A 17,246-nucleotide genomic window follows, 5' to 3' on the forward strand; every position below is an offset into this window, starting at 1 on the left:
TCTCACTTCTCTTTTCTTCAATGCGTCGTCAGTAGGTAACAAAGTTTGACACACTCTCTCTCTCTCTCTCTCCAAGGAAACATATGGCATCACAGTCACTACCATGTAAGTTGTGATTGGCACGTCAGTCCTTGTATTATATGAAAAGAATAACCAGCTTTTGCTCTTTTGAATCACCTCAAAACAGCTTCCATGTACTGATTGCCATGTTCTTCCTCTTTACCACTTGAAGCCCATTCCCTGCAACATCTTCTTCTTCTTCTGCATGACAAAAACAAGCAGACATGACATCACAAAGTCCAAATCCTACGTGACTTCCACTCACGATGTCAAGTAGATCCTAAACTAAGACTACGAGCCTATACATATACTACTGTTTACGTATGCTTGGTGTCCCCAGCAATAAAAGAAACAGCCTCACCTTCTGTCCATCGATTACAAGAGTGTCCATCCCCCCTTCTTTGTGTCCTGCGACCGCTGACAGAATGTCCAAGATTCATCCTACAGTGAGCAAGATCGATGATCAAGAAGAGCTTACGACGACGACGACGACGACGAACTCTCCATCGGTATGGACGGTGTGGAAGAAGTCGAGCATGGGTTTTCACGGATCGGATGGATTCTCGATATATGACGGCAAGGGAAGACTAGCATTCCGTGTCGACAATTATTCCAGGAAGCACAAGTGCTTCGCCGGCGAGATCCTGCTGATGGATGGAGATGGGAAGGCCGTCATGGCTCTGAGGCCTCAGGTAGGGCGCACAGGCTCCAGCTTCTCCTACCTCCTTCGTGAATCTTTACAGCTAATTGCGTCTGTCGCGTATCTACCAGATCTTGAGCATGCATGACAGATGGAGCGGATTCAAAGGCGAAGATGACGTCGAAACTAGTAGCAGCCCTCGAGTTTTCTCCATGAGGAGGCGATCAGTCCTTCAAGGTGGTGATGAGGCCGAGGTGTTCATGGACGCTCCAGACCGCCGATCGCCGGAGCCCGATTTCAGAACTGAAGGCTGCTTCAGGAGAAGAAACTGCAAGATCATGGACAGGGATGGTCAGGAAGTAGCTCGAATCTTTCGCAAGGAAGTGAACGAGTCGGTCACTCTGAGTGATGATGTTTTCAGCCTCATCATTCAGCCAAACATGGACGCTGAGCTGATCATGGCATTCCTGGTCGTCATGGACCGCATCTGTTAGAAGCCTTCTCTCTCTGACACAGCTCTTCGATCTCCTACCTGACACACCAAGCTGCTTGCTGTTTCTGGCAGATGATAGAGTGTGGGTGGGATTACATGGAACTAATTTGTTGATGTACATTAGCTGAACTCACAGCATTTGAGCTACAATTGCTCATTAGTCTATCTATATTTAAGCTAAAATCTTCCGATGCTTCTTTCCTTGCTAGATTTCATGGCCTGTTCATCTCAAGTAGTTTAAGCATCCTCTATCACTGCATATGTGCTGATTCCTATCACAAGAGCTGCTGCAATGTGATCGCAGTTGTTCGCGCAAAGTGTCACTCTTGGCCTTCGGTGGATCCATCACTAACATGGCACTCTGCTTCCACTGAGCTTGAGATGGTGATGGCTACGGTATTTGACATTCCAACTGTTCGATTGGCGTTGACCTTATCCGACCGCGATATGACTCAGCTGTCACTATACTCCGCCTGCTACTGGTGGAGTCTGTGTAGATCTTGAGTCAAGAAACAAGCTTTCTCGCATCCACTTCAAACCCTAACTGTGCAAAAGCTAGGTTCTTCATCGTCTGGCTTTAGCTCGAGGATCATCATTTTACTTCTTCGTCAACGATAAAAGGTTGACTGACTGTAGAAATCCTTCGGGGTGATATGATCTCCCGTTGACCCGACACATGGAGCTCACATGGGTAGATCCCACCACATTACCCGAAAAGATTTCTTGGATAGTTTAGTCAACCTAATATCTTGTCGAAGTCACTTCGTCTTCCAACAATTCAGAGTTCACCGAGAGAGAGAAGAGTTCGCTGTGGCATGCATTGGAAACGTACATGTCTTGATTTAGCAGCATGTTTGTGTTATACTGAAAACGTACCTTAAGTAATTCTATAATTTTCTTTTAACAAAATATTAATTTTTTTCTCTATAGGTTAATCTGATTATTTTTAGTATTTATTTTCTTTTAGGAATGACTGCAAAAAAGAAAAAGAAACTGTTAGAGGATAAGAAGATCCGAATCCGCGGCTACTCTCTTATGTCTCACTCGAGCACCCACCGAATCACCTTATTTGTGATACGATGGCCAACTGGACCCCACTATGATAGCAGAATTACCAACGCTAGTTGACAAACGGGTACTGCGACGTCAGTTGAAGGGAGAATGCTGTGAACTAAATCCCGTAGTTGTAAGCTTCCTGCGGGTGCATCGGGTATCGTCCGCCCACAAGCGGCGACAAACCCCCGTCGGCAATTTTGGCGGCCACGAACGCCGCACATCACGTAATCAACGGACGTACAGACTCAGGACAGCTTAGTTTGAACGAGCCGCGAGAACATAAAAAATCGGCGTCAGGTGATGCACCAATTCACGCCTTATCTATTGCTACCCATGTTTGTTTCTCATGTACGCCCGCCCCGGAGCTCCTCTCAGAGCCGGAGATCAATGATGGAAGTGAGTTGCAACAAAATATGGGTGTGAGTAACGAAGCATGGGAAGTGACGCTTCCCGTCTGCTCTCTATAAATATAGAGCATAAGCCCGTCTTTTCCTCCTCGAGAAATCTCACACAGGTATCTGTTCTTCCTTCGCCCCCCCCTCTACCCTTTTTGATGGCTCTTTGTGGTTGTCTGTGGATTCATTTCATTTAACAATGGACATTCGTTTTTTGTCCTTAGATCTGTTCTCTTCGGCTCTTTCTCTGATCGATTTTGTCCGCTGGCCACTGCATCTGTTTTCTATTGTTTTGTTTCCTTTCGAACTGGATCAATTGATTTTTTCTTGCTCGAAGACTGTAAAGATGATTGTTTTGCTCGTATTTGGTCCTATTTCTTATTGATTGCTGCGAAAATTTGTGCCTTTGTGCTTGAAGATATTGCGTATTAGAAGTATTTGGCGACATGGGCAACTCGGATTTCTCGTGGAAATTGGCAGATCATCCCAAGCTTCCCAAAGGGAAGACCGTGGCCGTTGTGGTCTTGGATGGATGGGGCGAAGCGAACCCTGACAAATACAACTGCATTCATGTTGCGGAGACTCCCACCATGGATTCGCTCAAGCAGGTGCACGTTCTTCCCGCACAAAGATCTCCTTTTTTTCTGTGGATCATAGTCCGATGTATATTCTCCATGTCGACTTATGGTTATCCCTGCAATGCAATAACTAGGATTTTAGTTTCCACGATGGACTTGTTTTGTTCTTGCTGTGCAAGTTTGTTTGCTCTGTTTAGATGTCAGCTTGTTTTGAATGCTTATGTTCTGTTGCACATCTTATTTATGACACACATTCCTTTTAAAGTTTTTCAAAGTTCACTAAATGGTCATCATGTTATCTTTGTTTCCTTACGAAGAACATTAAATATTTCTTAAAGTTTCATGATGTGATTTTGGTTTGCATAATGCATATAATTGGTTGGACATAAGGCTTCTGTGTCTCGATTGTAATCATGCTGATTATTCGACAGTATGAATAATGTAACTTCATTAGTTGATTTTTACTTATTATGGACATGAATTTGACAATGCTATGTTAGACATATGGCGTCTGACCTCACTGCTTAGAATTACTCTTACAGTTCACAGTATCAACAGATGTTGAGAAACCTAAATGACATCGAATTGGTGACCTTGTATACAGTCAAATTGTTTTTGAGTGTATAGATTATGGTATTAATCTTTTAGTTGTGTACATATCTGAATTTGCCACATTTTCACTTGTAAGGTTTTTTACTACGGCAAGTTCCACATTTGGTATGGATTAAAAGAACAATCGTTTGTTTTTAGTTTTCATTTGTGATTCGAACTAAATCGATGTTGTTCAGTACCTACAAACAATATCATTTACAGTCTCTTTCTGTCTTTTAAAAGGGTGCGCCAGACAAATGGAGGCTGGTTAGAGCTCATGGAACAGCTGTGGGGCTTCCTACTGAGGATGACATGGGTAACAGTGAAGTAGGCCACAATGCACTAGGGGCAGGAAGGATTTTTGCTCAAGGGTAGATTACCTAAAACTAGATTTCATATTGTCTAAACCTTGTGGTACTCCATAGGATTTCTTTCCAGAGCTTACATTGGCATTCTTTTTTATCCAAAGCTTGGCTTTGGTATTGGTATAGGCCATCCTGTCTATTATTATTATGGGATTCCAATATTCTGCAAAGGTTGCCTTCTTGGTCTTAGGCTTTTTCATAAATTCTCTTTTCTGATTCTAGTGCCAAGCTGGTGGATCTTGCACTTGCTTCTGGTAAAATTTATGAAGGTGAAGGCTTTAAGTATATCAAAGAGTGCTTTGATCAAGGAACTCTACATCTCATTGGACTATTGAGTGATGGGGGTGTACACTCACGACTAGATCAGTTGCAGGTATGCAAAAGTCTTCCCTCTTTTTTCTTTGATTGCTGCTATATGTAATTATATTGATGAATTGTTTTTTCCTTGCAGTTGCTTCTGAAAGGGTCTAGCGAGCACGGTGCTAAAAGAATACGAGTACATGTCCTCACCGATGGCCGTGATGTTTTGGATGGCTCCAGTGTTGGATTTGTGGAAACACTGGAGAATGATCTTGCTAAGCTGCGAGAGAAAGGTGTTGATGCACAAATAGCATCTGGTGGTGGTCGAATGTATGTTACTATGGATCGATACGAGGTATCTCTTTGCATATCCAATTCTTTTTTAATTATTTTCCCTATGTGAAATTCAGAAAAAACAGTTGTTAGAAAAGAAAATATCCACTTTCGGTGATTTCATGTTTCTAATTGCTGTTGCTTTTTCAAAACTATGCTCAAGCATTCCTCATGTATTTCACTTGTGCATTCTGCAGAATGACTGGGATGTCGTCAAGCGGGGGTGGGATGCACAGGTACTTGGTGAAGTACCGCATAAGTTTAGAAGTGCTGTTGAAGCTGTGAAAAAGCTGAGAGAAAATCCCAAAGCCAATGATCAGTATTTGCCTCCGTTTGTTATAGTTGATGAAAGTGGCAAGGCAGTTGGTCCAATAGTGGACGGTGATGCTGTTGTAACCTTCAACTTCCGAGCAGATCGTATGGCTATGGTTGCTAAAGCACTAGAATATATAGACTTTGACAAATTTGATCGTGTTCGATTCCCGAAAATTCGATATGCCGGAATGCTTCAATACGATGGTGAACTGAAACTACCTAGCCAGTACCTCGTTTCTCCTCCAGAGATAGAGAGGACATCAGGCGAATATTTAGTACACAATGGTATCCGTACCTTTGCTTGCAGGTAATTATGCTATAGCATTTCATGTATTTGTATATTCCATGTTGATTTGGTATTTGCCAATGAAAATGCACATCCTGTATTAAGCAAAAGTAGGGGTTACTTCTTTAATCCATCTTCTTATTAGATTATCAATTGCGCGATTGGTTTTTCTAAGCCAGCTTAAGAACTTTTTATTGATCACTATTTGTTAGGTCTTAAGTTATTTTGCATCTTCATTGTCAAGAGAAACAACATAAGAATGTTGAGGTGCCATGATGTTCTTTATTGAAAGTGCTGTGTCTTGCAAGATTCCTGGATACTACAGTATTCTTGCTGAAGTAAGACACTTAAAGTTAAGTGTCTTGCAATATTCCTCTCACTTTTCCTTTCATGTAAGACACTTGACATTTGGACTAACTGTTCTTTAAAACCATGCACTTGATGTGTACCAAATCATGCTTTGTACAAACATGCTGATCCTGAATGAATGCTTTTAGCTAATCTTACTATCAATTATATGGCATCTACCCTGGCATACTGATGAGAGCTATTTAATTTGTTCCAACAGTGAGACTGTCAAATTTGGTCATGTCACCTTTTTCTGGAATGGAAATCGATCAGGGTACTTTAACCCGACTATGGAAGAATATGTCGAAATTCCTAGTGACAGTGGAATTACATTCAATGTTCAACCCAAGATGAAGGCTGTGGAAATTGCTGAAAAGGCAAGAGATGCCATACTCAGTCACAAGTTCGACCAGGTAAAGAAATATGTTCTTAGGAACAAGCATATCAGTTTCCTGCATTACTTCGTTTGTGACATTCTCGCAGGTCCGTGTGAACCTACCTAATGGAGATATGGTAGGACATACTGGTGACATAGAGGCTACTATTGTGGGTTGCAAGGCTGCTGATGAAGCTGTTAAGGTAATTTTTAATAGTTGTAGTGACTTTTGTTCCGAGATTTATGCTTCTGTAGTTGATGCTTCCTTCATGATGGATATACAGAGAATATTTACAATTAAAACCTGCCCCTGATTCCCCCTGTTTAACCTGTTAAATTGCAGAAAGCTATTCATTTGGTTCTAGAGGTCAACTGAACTCTTTCCTAAGAAATGAACCACATAGACAACTCTTCAAACCGAGCATAAAGAAGTGTTTTAGTTCTGTAATCAATTCTCTTTGTAGCTGGTGTATCTTTTCTTTTGATCCTTGGTCTGTCAGTCAGACGATTACCTGTATTTTCATGCTAGTAAATAATAACTCATATTGTCAATTTGTTCTTATCTTTAAATTAATAATTCCTGAATTAAAGGGCATGGTGCCGTTCATTACAGATCATTTTGGATGCTATAGAACAAGTTGGTGGCATTTATGTTGTCACTGCAGATCATGGAAATGCTGAAGACATGGTAAAGAGGAACAAGTCTGGCCAGCCAGTATATGACAAAGCAGGGAACGTTCAGATTCTCACTTCCCATACTCTTCAACCTGTAAGCATTACTGAAAACAACTTTCTTCGGAACTTACGAGTAACATTAGTATTGTCATTTGTGTAATAGCATATCTAAGGATCATATTTATATTGCTGCACGAACCACCACTTTAATTCTTTTTTATTATTTTATTTTCTATTCCTTTTTAGGGGGATATGTAACTCAAAACAAAGAGATACAGTGGTCTAAATGTTTTGGTGTGCCAAATTCAGAACTTATAGATTAGAATGGGAGAAGCTATGAATACAAAGAAACAATGGCCATCAGAACTGAAGAAGTGTCAGTTATTTTTATAATGAAAACGATCGTATCTTCTTCATACCATAAACAAGTAATATAGAATCTGATGCAAGGCAAAATTGAAGTATTAAGCTTTCATCAGCAGCTTATAGCTTTTAGCATCTTAGAGTAATCATATTTCTGTCATTCGAGTCCTTTATATTGGAGATTCATGATGGTCATATCTCTGAAGGTTTTAGGATTAGTTGACTTTGCATTGGAATTATTATATTTTAGTCATCATTGTCATTATAAAAATAAAATTTTGACTCCGGGGTTGATGGAATATGTGATATTGATCATGAAAAATTTTTACAGGTTCCGATAGCTATAGGAGGCCCTGGACTTGCACCGGGTGTCAGATTCCGCAATGATGTGCCTAATGGTGGTCTCGCCAATGTTGCTGCCACCATCATGAATCTGCATGGATTCGAGGCACCAAGCAACTACGAGACGACCCTCATCGAAGTAATCGACGACTAATAATAGTAGTTATCTTAAGATGAGAATCATGTCTCACTATCATAATACGCGTAGCGGAGATGTCCAAATAATCTTCTTGCGATGCAATTACTTGCTGATACCAGTGGTTGTGAAACAATATCCCCCATTGAATTGTGCAAATAGTTTTGGTAGATTGCTTTTGTGGTTGCACTGCAGCTTATTTGATTACATGGTAAATTGCATGAAATTGATGCAGGTTGCAGTAGTAAATAAATGCATGATGCATCCGAGTAGTATGCGAGCCATAAAAATTGCATCATTTTTTTTCCCAAGAAAATAAAAAAACTATATATTACTTGAGATTAGATGTGGATTATCTGAAAAAGATATGAATCATAATTAAAAAATGATTTACCTAATTTAATTATTCAGATAAATCTGAAATCCAATAAAATTACAATCCACTGCCATCCCTTCCCGTAACGATCTCCCATAACTGCGTGTTCTAACAAGCCGTATTCCTTGTGACGTTGATCCCTTCTCGTACCAAATACAACCCCCCAAATCCCTCCTCATTCGCCATTTTATGACGCCGTACTTGGAAAGGCGGGCATTTCAAATTTGAATGCAATATTATATGCATACTCCCCCTCCCTCTTCCGCAACGTTCGCACAACGCCCACTTCTTCCTTCTCCCCCCCCCCCCCCCCCTCCTTTCGACATTTCGTCGAACAACTCGTGGGAGTCGTATCAGATGGCGTCGCTCACGCCGGGCGTCCTCCTCAAGCTGCTCCAGTCCATGAACACCGACGCCAGGGTCGCCGGCGAGCACCGGTCGGCGATTCTCCAGGTGGTTGGCATCGTGCCCGCCCTCTCGGCCTCCACTGGCGACGACCTCTGGCCCTCCCACGGATTTTACCTCCAGCTCTCTGACTCTGTTAACTCCACCTACGTCTCCCTCTCCGACGCCGATGCTGACGCCGTACTCTCCAGCCGCGCCCAGCTCGGCCAGCTAGTCCACGTCGACCGCCTCCGGTTTGCCCACCCTGTTCCCCGTGCCGTAGGCCTCCGCCCCGTCCCCGGCGCCCGTCCCCACCCCTTCGTCGGCTCGCCTGACCCCCTCGTTGCCCTCTCCGCCCCTGACCATCGTGGGTTTATCATCCAGGCCGCATCCCCCGCCGAGTCTGGCCCTCCCCTCCTCCCATCCGCCTCCCACAGGTCCAATCTCCCCCACCTGGAGGAAGAGAAAAGAACCGTTTTTGCTGCCAAGGAGAACGTGGTCGTCGGCTCCGGCAAGAACCAGAGTGATGCTGCTGGAAAGCCACGCCGGTTCTCGTCCACTGCCACATCGAAACTTACCGCCCGGAAGAATGGCCCCGGCAGCGGTAACGGCACGGGGGAGCAGCTGCGCGACCCATCTCCGGCCATGAAGACTAGCTCACGGCCTTCTTCACCTGCACTAGGAGGGAGGGCCAGCTCGAGGCCGTCGTCCCCCGTCCCGTCCAAATGCGAGGTGCCGAGTCTGGTGGGGGCCAAGGAGGATAATCGGAGGGTAGCGAGGGAGCCCGCCATCATAGTGCCGTCGAGGTACCGGCAGCCGTCGCCAGTGGGGCGTAAGGCCGCTGCATCGCCAATGGGGAGGAGGGGCTCCATGTCTCCAGCTAGAAGGCTCTCAGGCGGGTTGAAGGTAGCCTCACCGGCAACTGGAGACGGTGGAGGGAAGAAGAAGATAGGACTGGTGGTTGCAGGGATCTCAAGGGGGTCCGATTCGCTCGTGGCATCTGTGAAGTCCATCAGGAAGAGCTGGGACGATTCTTCGCCGAGCTCGGTTGTGGCTTCTGAGCCAAAAGAGAAGGAAGGATCAAAGAGCAAGTTGGACAAAGAATCATTTTTGAGAACTCAGGTACTCAATTCTATTCATTCTTCCTTGTACTGAGTGCAGTAATTTTGGGAATCACAATAGACAACTTAGATTTTCTAAAGAGTAGTCATCGATTTCATAACTGGTTTACTGGTATTATGCTGATTTAAACATGCAAATGGTGAAAGATATCACCTTTTTGATGAATCTCATTAGACATGCAACTGAGAGAGAAACATTGAGTGCAATAATCACCTTATCTTTTTGGTTTTCATTAGCTATTGCAAGTTCATGAAAATGCCATTGCAAAGAGATCCAGCAGAGTATGTTATCCATCTCAATCATAACCTGAGGGAACAATTAGGTATCCGCTTAGTTGCTTGCTAATTTTCTTAACCATTTGTGTAGTTGTTAATTTCTAGAAGAAGTTAAATCTACAATTCAGTCCTTTTGAGCATACAATTTGAGCATCATACATTAATGGTTTTTTTTTTGACAGATGCTGGATGATATTTCCAAGTTGTGACAAATAAAATGAATACATGTTTATGATCTGTGTCTTGTGGTACAATCATTGAGCATGTTGAATGTCTATATTATTCTTGAATTCATGCAGCTTAAACCATCTTTAGTGATACTTTTTCTTGTCTTTCTCCATGTATTTTCTCAATTTATTATCTAATAATCTTCATTTTTAGTTGTTGATGAATAAATCAGAAAGCCGTGTTTTTGTTCTTCAAAAACTATTTTAGGCTGCTATATCAAGGCGACTGAGCGATGCTGAAGGAGTACAAGCAAATAGCGCGGAAGCATCTTCCGATGAGAAGCGGAGAACAAGCAGGAAGACTGAATCCTTCTCTGAGTCAGACAAGAACTATATGGCCCCTAGAATTACTGTTCATGACAGGAAGTGGACTGACGGCAGCATCCCATTCAACTGCGTCTCTGATAACCTCGCAAGGCTTGGGAAGGTAGACATAGCTGCTCCAATTCGGTTTATGGTCTCTGTGTTCTTGAGTTCTTATGTGCTGCTCCATAGATTTCCACAATTCGGTTTATGGTCTCTGTGTTGTTGAGTTCTTATATGCTGCTGGAACATGCAGGAGGCTCTTCAAAGAAGAAGCATTGCTTCCGTAGCTGCTGCTGAGGCTTTGGAAGAGGCCTTGGTCACTGAATCCGTCGTCAGGAGTCTAAGGTGACCATTTCTGGGTATCTTAATGCTGAAAAGGAGACCAATTATGTTTTGTGATCGACTAAATCCACTGCTAATTATTTCTTCTTCAGCATGTTTTCTGAACTCTGTTCACTGTCCAAGACCAGCAACCCCGTGCCAACTATCGACCGATTTCTATCCATCTACGATGATGTTTTGAAGTGTAGCACCGTCGCCGAGTCTCTCTGTGCCAACCGCAATGGTGGTGATGGACTGAAGGACGCAACACTAACCGAGCGGAGCAGACTGGCTTCTCTCTGGGTTGAGGCAGCCTTAGCCACAGACCTTGAAGTCATCCACTTGCTAAACAACGCGCGCCTGCCGAAGCATAAGGCCTCAGAGAAACAAGTAGATCCTCCAAGAACAAGCCTGTCGAAGAGGCAATCCTTTGGAACTCCTGCAAAGAGCCACCAGTACAAGGTTCTTCCTTGTTCCACATCTAACACCTGGACAAGAGGCCATGGCGTGAGTGAAACAGCGGACCTCGGCAGAGCCCTCAGACATGAAATGCAGATTTGGTTTCTGAGGTTCGTGGAGGTAGCAATCGATGGTGGATTCCGTTTGTTTGGCGAGACCACGGACAATGCTCGGGAGGCTAATCGCAAGGACAGCGGCAAAGTAGCAGCAGTTCTGTCGCAGCTGAAGCGGATCAATGATTGGCTGGACGGGGTAGGAAGAACAGCTGACGGAGGGGAGACTCTGAGGGAGAAGATCGAGCGTCTGAAACGCAAGATCTATGGGTTTGTCATCGCTCACGTTGGATCTGCATTCGACACCTCCATCTCACTTACAAAGGTGTGACCTTGGGACTTGGATTATGATGTATAATCTTGAGACTCTTGATGTTAATGGTTAATTATTTCGGAGTTAATTCAATATTATTAATTTAGTGTGGTGGGTGCAATCCTTTTCTCATTTCGTGATGTCTCAGAGAAATGTGACATGGGCACATTGGTTTAGTATAATGGTCATAAAGTTGTGCAAGAAAGATGAGTGGCCAACCGATTGGGTTAATTTAACGTTTGGAACAGTTGGATGATATGATATTAATGCATATTATAAAGTCTAGACTTAGCAAAGTTAATGTGTAATGTCTTAATTATATTTAAATTAAATGCTTTTGAATTGTTCTTAAAATGTTAGGTGAATTTTTGAAAAAAGTTTATAAGTTTGAGGATTTTTCTAATAACTTAATTTTTAAAAAAATTTAATCATCGTTTTATCCTTATCATTATTGGACTCACTGTTACCTCCCATTGTGCATCATCTGTCGCTTTTGCTATTGTCTTCTTTTTCTATTACTTCCATCATCATTCTTACGCTCTCATTCGATCCAAAAATATTATAGACGCAAGAATGGATGCCCATACTAGCCCTAGCTACCATTGTCGAATCCCAGGGCATCATACATGGGAACAAAGGAGGCCAATGGGATTAGCTTATTTGTAGAGGCATCAACGTGGACAGCCCACACACAAAGGAGGTGGTCGACGGGGCTAACTTGTACATAAAAGATATAAGCAACTAAGGGAGGAGGGCAGTTGGCAAAACAAAGAGCCTTAGTCGATAGAGGTAGGATAGTCATAAAAAAATTATTTTTTGAAAAATTTTCAAAGTGAGGGTGTTGTATGAAAATTTTTTAAACTTTAAATTTTTTTAAAATTCAAACTAAAATATTTAAATATAATATTTTATTAAAAAGTAAAAAAATTATGAATATTATAAAATCTAATACAAGTGACTAATTTCTTTCTTCCTTCAATTGACATTTTTATGGAAATTAAACAAGAAATAACAGCAGAAAAAACTTAAAATTAGTATTATTTTATTATAAATGTATGTCTATTTGAGGTTGTTGGCAGCTCCAAGTCATTAATACCACAACCACATCCATCCCCCTTACTCACTCTCGCTCTCTCTCTCTCTCGTCTACGATGAAGGAATCCGGTGGCTTAGAGCAACGCAGGCGCCGCCGACGTTGGTTCTGCTGCGTTCTCTGCATCCTCATCCTCGTCCTCCTAGTGGTCACCGCCGTCGTCCTCGCACTCACCGTCTTCAAGATCCGCGAACCGACGGGTGAGCTCGTCTCCGTCACGGTCTCCGGTGTCTCTCCGCGCGTCGATCTCCCCGCCCTGCGCGTGGAGCTCAACGTGACCCTCGACCTGGCGGTGCGCGTCCACAACCGCAACTACGCAGCCTTCACCCACGCCCCCGGCGGCCGCACCAGCCTTCTGTACCGCGGAACCCAGGTCGGGGAGGCCGACGTGGCGCCCGGCCGGATCCCGTCTCGGGGGTCGGAGCTCCTCCGGCTCGCCTTGGCGGTGGAGGTGGACCGGATCGTGGCGGAGCTGGGCAGCCTGCTGTCGGACGTCGTCGCGGGGGCGGTGGCATTCGACACGGTGACGAGGCTGCCGGGTCGGGTCACCTTCCTGGGGTTCATAAAGCGCCACGCAGTGGCCACCTCCGATTGCCACGTGGTCATCGGCGTCTCCGACCTCAGCGTGCGCAGCCAGGATTGTACGTATAAGACAAACCTCTAACCTCACGGGGGGTGAGGGGAAGCCGGTGCTATCACCGTGCTGTCCATGTATTAGGTATGGATATAGATACGAGTCGTGTACGTATACAGTCGACATTTGTTCATGATATTTCTATTAAAAACTTTCGGATGAATTTTATTTGCTTGACGGATAATAATTCGACATGAAAATAATTCGTAGATTGTGTTTCTATTATCTATGTGATTAGAGGATACATATAAATAGCGAAGACGAATTTTGATCCATGCAACCTGGCCTTGACCTACAACAATCAACAGCAGCTACAGTTCCTTAGACAATGAGTCCATAACAAAGCCATACTATCTTGTTGGTGGCATCCTCCTCGATCAAAGTAAAACAATGGAGAGGGCTGACGCAGGCCGTAGTATTGTGCGGTATGGCCCGAGTGCATCGGCCATTACCAGGAGGCAGCCATGAGGGGGCTCGGTGAGCTGGTGAGGCGAGGGGATGGCTCCCTGAGGGAAGACAAGCGCAAGTCGTTCGACGCTTCTGAGGCGAAGCGACGGCCTCACCGGAGACGGGGGTTGAAGACGACGGAGGAGACGGATAGGTTCCCCTCCCTCGCGAGTGACCATGATGTGGCCGGGGGAGACTCGAATACACATCATACGATCTAAGAGTAATGAATGCATAGTTACGAACCGTGTAGAACGGCAAAAGGCAACAAGGAAAGCAGGAAACATGGCGAGGGACAGTTGTTGCAGCTTTTGCAACGTTCGATGTTACACCTGTGTGAATCATACAGAAGGCAGAGCTCAATACACAGTAAACAAAATAATGAAGTGGTGTGTACTTCCACACGCTGCAGTCACAAATGTCACTGCCATGTCTCGTGTGATCAACACCTTTACAGGCAATCTTTGAAGACATCAGCAATATTTAATTTGCAGAGCGGAAGAGAGAGCATCCAAAACAGTGACTACAATTCTAAAGAACCACATGCGGACAGCACTGATGACATCTCATTTTGAGTTTGTAGACCTGAGCAGAACTGTACTTTCACTGTTGATGCACGAGGAGCAGCATCCTGAATCTTTTCAAATCTTTGATGCAGTGGTGGAGACACACACAGTGCCGAGCCTTGAAACAAATCTACAAGTGCAGCTCTTAATTATGGTGCCTTGCTCAAGTTTCAAGATGGGCAGAGATGAGAAAGGGATTGCCAAAGATGAGGGAGGAGGCCACAATATCATCTCTCGAGTTCCAACTTGAGATTGGGTTCATAACTACTCGCTGAATTCCTGGGATGTTATCTTGCTTCGAAGAAGATGGTGAAGGAGGAAGAAGATAGAGGAAGAGGTGCAATGGCCAACGCATGTAAAAGAAGAGAGAGAGGGAGCTCCCTTCAGTCCAAGTATGGAATGGAAGAGAGAGAATAATCTCCCGCATCATTCACTCATTCACACAGTAGCAATCTCAGAACCCAAACCCTTTTCCTTCTTCTGCCATGTGGAGTAGAGAATTGTGTCCGCTTCCTTTCTACTGGGTGTTTGAGCGAATGAGTCGGCAGCTGATTCAAACCCTACAACCATCCATGAGTGGACTGAAGGAAGCTCTCTCAAACACAGTTTTCAGATTCTATTTTAGTAGGAAGACAGACATAAGAACAAATTACTTCGCAAATCACATGTAGAATTTTCTTTTGATATCGCGAAACATCGAATTTAATTACGAGATTGGTAGAGTTACGGAGGATAAGATGTCAAGAACTTCACATTCCTAACAACAAAGAACAGCCTTACCATATGCTTGTGCAGATTCTGTGTCTACAGATTGCAAGGAAGCAGAATCATCTTGCAGTTATATCATCTTATTTTTTGGATGTAAATCTTTCTGAAGGGATATTTTCTAGGACAAATCAACAACCATAATTCAACTATGCGTGCAGATGAGGGAAACATGCGAAGAACAACATTTCTAACGAAAACGAACAGTCAAAATTTGGTGAAAATCCGTAATAATGTGAAAAAAAAGAAGCAATAAACATAAGATAATACAGTTGATTGCAGGCTCAACTTTATGGGGATTCCAAATCTTTAGGGAGCATTCCCAACTATCTATTTGAGCTACAACAGCTAATGTTTTTTGTTCTAAGTTTACATGGAAAAAGCTGCAGCGAGTTAATAAAACTCATCCTCAGAAAGAGAGAGAGAGAAAAGAAGGAAAAAACATGGATTTTGGTCATCAATCCCTTCAGAAACACAGTGCTTGAAGAAACTACAGTGTAGATCTAGAGAAAGAGGAGAACGAGAGAAGGAGAGAGAGAAAAAGGGAGAAGTCTGACCTTCACAGTTCTTCCCAGCAATGGAAGGGGTCTTTAGTATGAGTAACCCCATCTACGAAACCCTAATTTCTATCTTCACCAGGCAGAGCTGCACACATGTCAACAGGCAAAGAAAAGGGCAGAAATATAGCCAGTACATGCATTTCTGAGAACATGATGATAATAAAGGAGAATCATCGCAGGATGATATGATCCTAAACATACAGATAATTTCCTTCCAACCCTATTTTGAGCTTCCAAGAAACAAAGAAAGACAACAAGAGTTGACCACCCAAGACACTACATATGTGCATGACCGAGGCACAAAAAAAGGCTGTATAAATCACCATAAAGCATGTCAAAGAAGGAAGAAGAGAAGAATGATAAGAAGATACCGATCAAAATAAAAGGTCAATCCGGAAGAGAGGCTGCACATGACATGAGTCGGAAACAAGAAAGAAAAGAGAGGAGAGATGAGCATAAACCAAGAGAAGGGGAATGAGAGATATATAGAAGAGGTCCGTCCTAGGCTGATACAGTGGAACCCCCTTTGGAGATGAGAACTGTGGATGGGTGATGAAGAGAGAGAGAGAGAGAGAGAGAGAGAGAGAGAGTTCATGGGAATTAGAACCAAGAGAGAGGGACGCAAAGGGCAGGCGGGGGTAGAAGCAACCAACACGTGAAGAGGATTCATCTGCGCGACCTCTTCGAGTTATCTGCCCGCTGCAGCAGAGATCTAATGGAGGTGTGTCCAAAAGCCTAAAAGGAGGCATTGACAACAGGTGCAGGCCTGAGCTCAGTGTGCGTCGTACTGCCCCTTTGACTGCCTTTCTCACTCCAGATTGGGCGGGGTAAACAGTGCAGGGAAATTGGTGGTGCTCCCCATGCGCCCTGGGCCACCGATGCCAGTGTACTACTGTAGCAACATGGAAAGGATTAGAGAGAGAGAGAGAGCGCCATTCGGATGACAAGGTGAGATGGGAAACTGACGGTGGAGGGCTCGCCGCAAGCTGCCGAGGGAGAGCATAGTATTTGGTGCTGGTGCAATAAGAGGTGTCGTCATGCATGGATTGGCGCCAATCAAAGCTTAGCGTTGCAGCGCATACAGCAGGAGCCACAGTACGTACTTTGTCCCCCGCATATGTCATGGTGTTTGGGGTGGTGGGATTTCTTGCCCTTATCCATTCAAGTCACCATTCCAAGTCCTGTTCAAAGGAATAAGGGTTTCCATGCCATATCCATGTTTTGTGTCTCCCATCGGATCCTACCAAATGTCCCATCATATTAATTTAGATAGCAATGGATCCATCCACCAATCAACACAACTTTGTCAGTGTTGATTTAGCTGAAAAAAATGCATTCATCAAATGATTATTATAAACCCAATTGATTGATTCAAAGTAAAGAGAGTTAAGAAGATTATTCTATTTTATAAGCATGTCAAGCCAAAGATGAGCTGGTACTTTCTCAATAATTTGCATCATATTAGCACGTAATCAATCATTATTGTAAATTCTTATTCCAATAAATGATCATCCTTGAACTAAAATCAGACATCATCTCTAATCATTATCATTGTATGGATGGCAAAAATAATAACATTATATTTTACCAAATAATTTCTTCTTATTATCGATGGCTAATATTTCATGTTGTATTTCATATTATGTATGTGTTTGTATGTGTGTCTTCGCTATAGATCGCAAGTCACGTGCAT

At 43.5% G+C, this 17,246-nt stretch overlaps 4 protein-coding genes and 1 long non-coding RNA gene across 5 annotated transcripts; 4 read left to right on the forward strand and 1 right to left on the reverse strand.

Annotated features, from left to right (window-relative positions):
- The first annotated feature begins 443 nt into the window (after nucleotides 1-443).
- On the forward strand, nucleotides 444-1,322 carry LOC135608970 (protein LURP-one-related 8-like). The gene is made up of 2 exons (XM_065102056.1): nucleotides 444-752; nucleotides 832-1,322. Exons 1-2 carry the CDS (start codon nucleotides 486-488, stop codon nucleotides 1,192-1,194), a joined length of 630 nt encoding a protein of 209 aa, XP_064958128.1. The 5' UTR covers nucleotides 444-485; the 3' UTR covers nucleotides 1,195-1,322.
- A 1,720-nt stretch (nucleotides 1,323-3,042) lies between these two features.
- On the forward strand, nucleotides 3,043-7,861 carry LOC135609800 (2,3-bisphosphoglycerate-independent phosphoglycerate mutase-like). The gene is made up of 9 exons (XM_065103467.1): nucleotides 3,043-3,252; nucleotides 4,057-4,184; nucleotides 4,401-4,551; nucleotides 4,630-4,833; nucleotides 5,009-5,433; nucleotides 5,981-6,173; nucleotides 6,244-6,339; nucleotides 6,750-6,905; nucleotides 7,506-7,861. Exons 1-9 carry the CDS (start codon nucleotides 3,091-3,093, stop codon nucleotides 7,668-7,670), a joined length of 1,680 nt encoding a protein of 559 aa, XP_064959539.1. The 5' UTR covers nucleotides 3,043-3,090; the 3' UTR covers nucleotides 7,671-7,861.
- A 458-nt stretch (nucleotides 7,862-8,319) lies between these two features.
- On the forward strand, nucleotides 8,320-11,601 carry LOC135609801 (uncharacterized). Its single transcript, XM_065103468.1, has 4 exons — nucleotides 8,320-9,534; nucleotides 10,245-10,463; nucleotides 10,596-10,687; nucleotides 10,777-11,601. The coding sequence occupies exons 1-4, from the start codon at nucleotides 8,386-8,388 to the stop codon at nucleotides 11,504-11,506; spliced, it is 2,190 nt and encodes a 729-aa protein (XP_064959540.1). The 5' UTR covers nucleotides 8,320-8,385; the 3' UTR covers nucleotides 11,507-11,601.
- A 984-nt stretch (nucleotides 11,602-12,585) lies between these two features.
- LOC135609802 (uncharacterized) lies at nucleotides 12,586-13,392 on the forward strand. The gene has a single exon (XM_065103469.1). The coding sequence runs from the start codon at nucleotides 12,640-12,642 to the stop codon at nucleotides 13,243-13,245; it is 606 nt and encodes a 201-aa protein (XP_064959541.1). The 5' UTR covers nucleotides 12,586-12,639; the 3' UTR covers nucleotides 13,246-13,392.
- A 649-nt stretch (nucleotides 13,393-14,041) lies between these two features.
- Nucleotides 14,042-16,334, reverse strand: LOC108952536 (uncharacterized). The gene is made up of 2 exons (XR_010485909.1): nucleotides 15,551-16,334; nucleotides 14,042-14,788 (listed from the first exon to the last, which is right to left on the reverse strand). It is a non-coding gene; the product is annotated as an uncharacterized LOC108952536 (long non-coding RNA).
- Nucleotides 16,335-17,246: the final 912 nt, after the last annotated feature.

This window comes from Musa acuminata, chromosome BXJ2-4 (genome assembly GCF_036884655.1).
Source record: "Musa acuminata AAA Group cultivar baxijiao chromosome BXJ2-4, Cavendish_Baxijiao_AAA, whole genome shotgun sequence".
Lineage (NCBI taxonomy): Eukaryota > Viridiplantae > Streptophyta > Magnoliopsida > Zingiberales > Musaceae > Musa > Musa acuminata.

Bases quoted from the DNA above. Each gene is read 5' to 3' on its own strand.
- LOC135609801 (XM_065103468.1), top strand. From the start codon at position 8,386: ATGGCGTCGCTCACGCCGGGCGTCCTCCTCAAGCTGCTCCAGTCCATG. The intron at 10,464-10,595 runs GTAGACATAGCT...TGGAACATGCAG, and splicing joins ACCTCGCAAGGCTTGGGAAG to GAGGCTCTTCAAAGAAGAAG. The intron at 10,688-10,776 runs GTGACCATTTCT...TTTCTTCTTCAG, and splicing joins TCCGTCGTCAGGAGTCTAAG to CATGTTTTCTGAACTCTGTT.
- LOC135609802 (XM_065103469.1), top strand. From the start codon at position 12,640: ATGAAGGAATCCGGTGGCTTAGAGCAACGCAGGCGCCGCCGACGTTGG.
- LOC135608970 (XM_065102056.1), top strand. From the start codon at position 486: ATGTCCAAGATTCATCCTACAGTGAGCAAGATCGATGATCAAGAAGAG. The intron at 753-831 runs GTAGGGCGCACA...CGTATCTACCAG, and splicing joins TCATGGCTCTGAGGCCTCAG to ATCTTGAGCATGCATGACAG.
- LOC135609800 (XM_065103467.1), top strand. From the start codon at position 3,091: ATGGGCAACTCGGATTTCTCGTGGAAATTGGCAGATCATCCCAAGCTT. The intron at 4,185-4,400 runs GTAGATTACCTA...TTCTGATTCTAG, and splicing joins GGAAGGATTTTTGCTCAAGG to TGCCAAGCTGGTGGATCTTG. The intron at 4,834-5,008 runs GTATCTCTTTGC...TGCATTCTGCAG, and splicing joins TTACTATGGATCGATACGAG to AATGACTGGGATGTCGTCAA.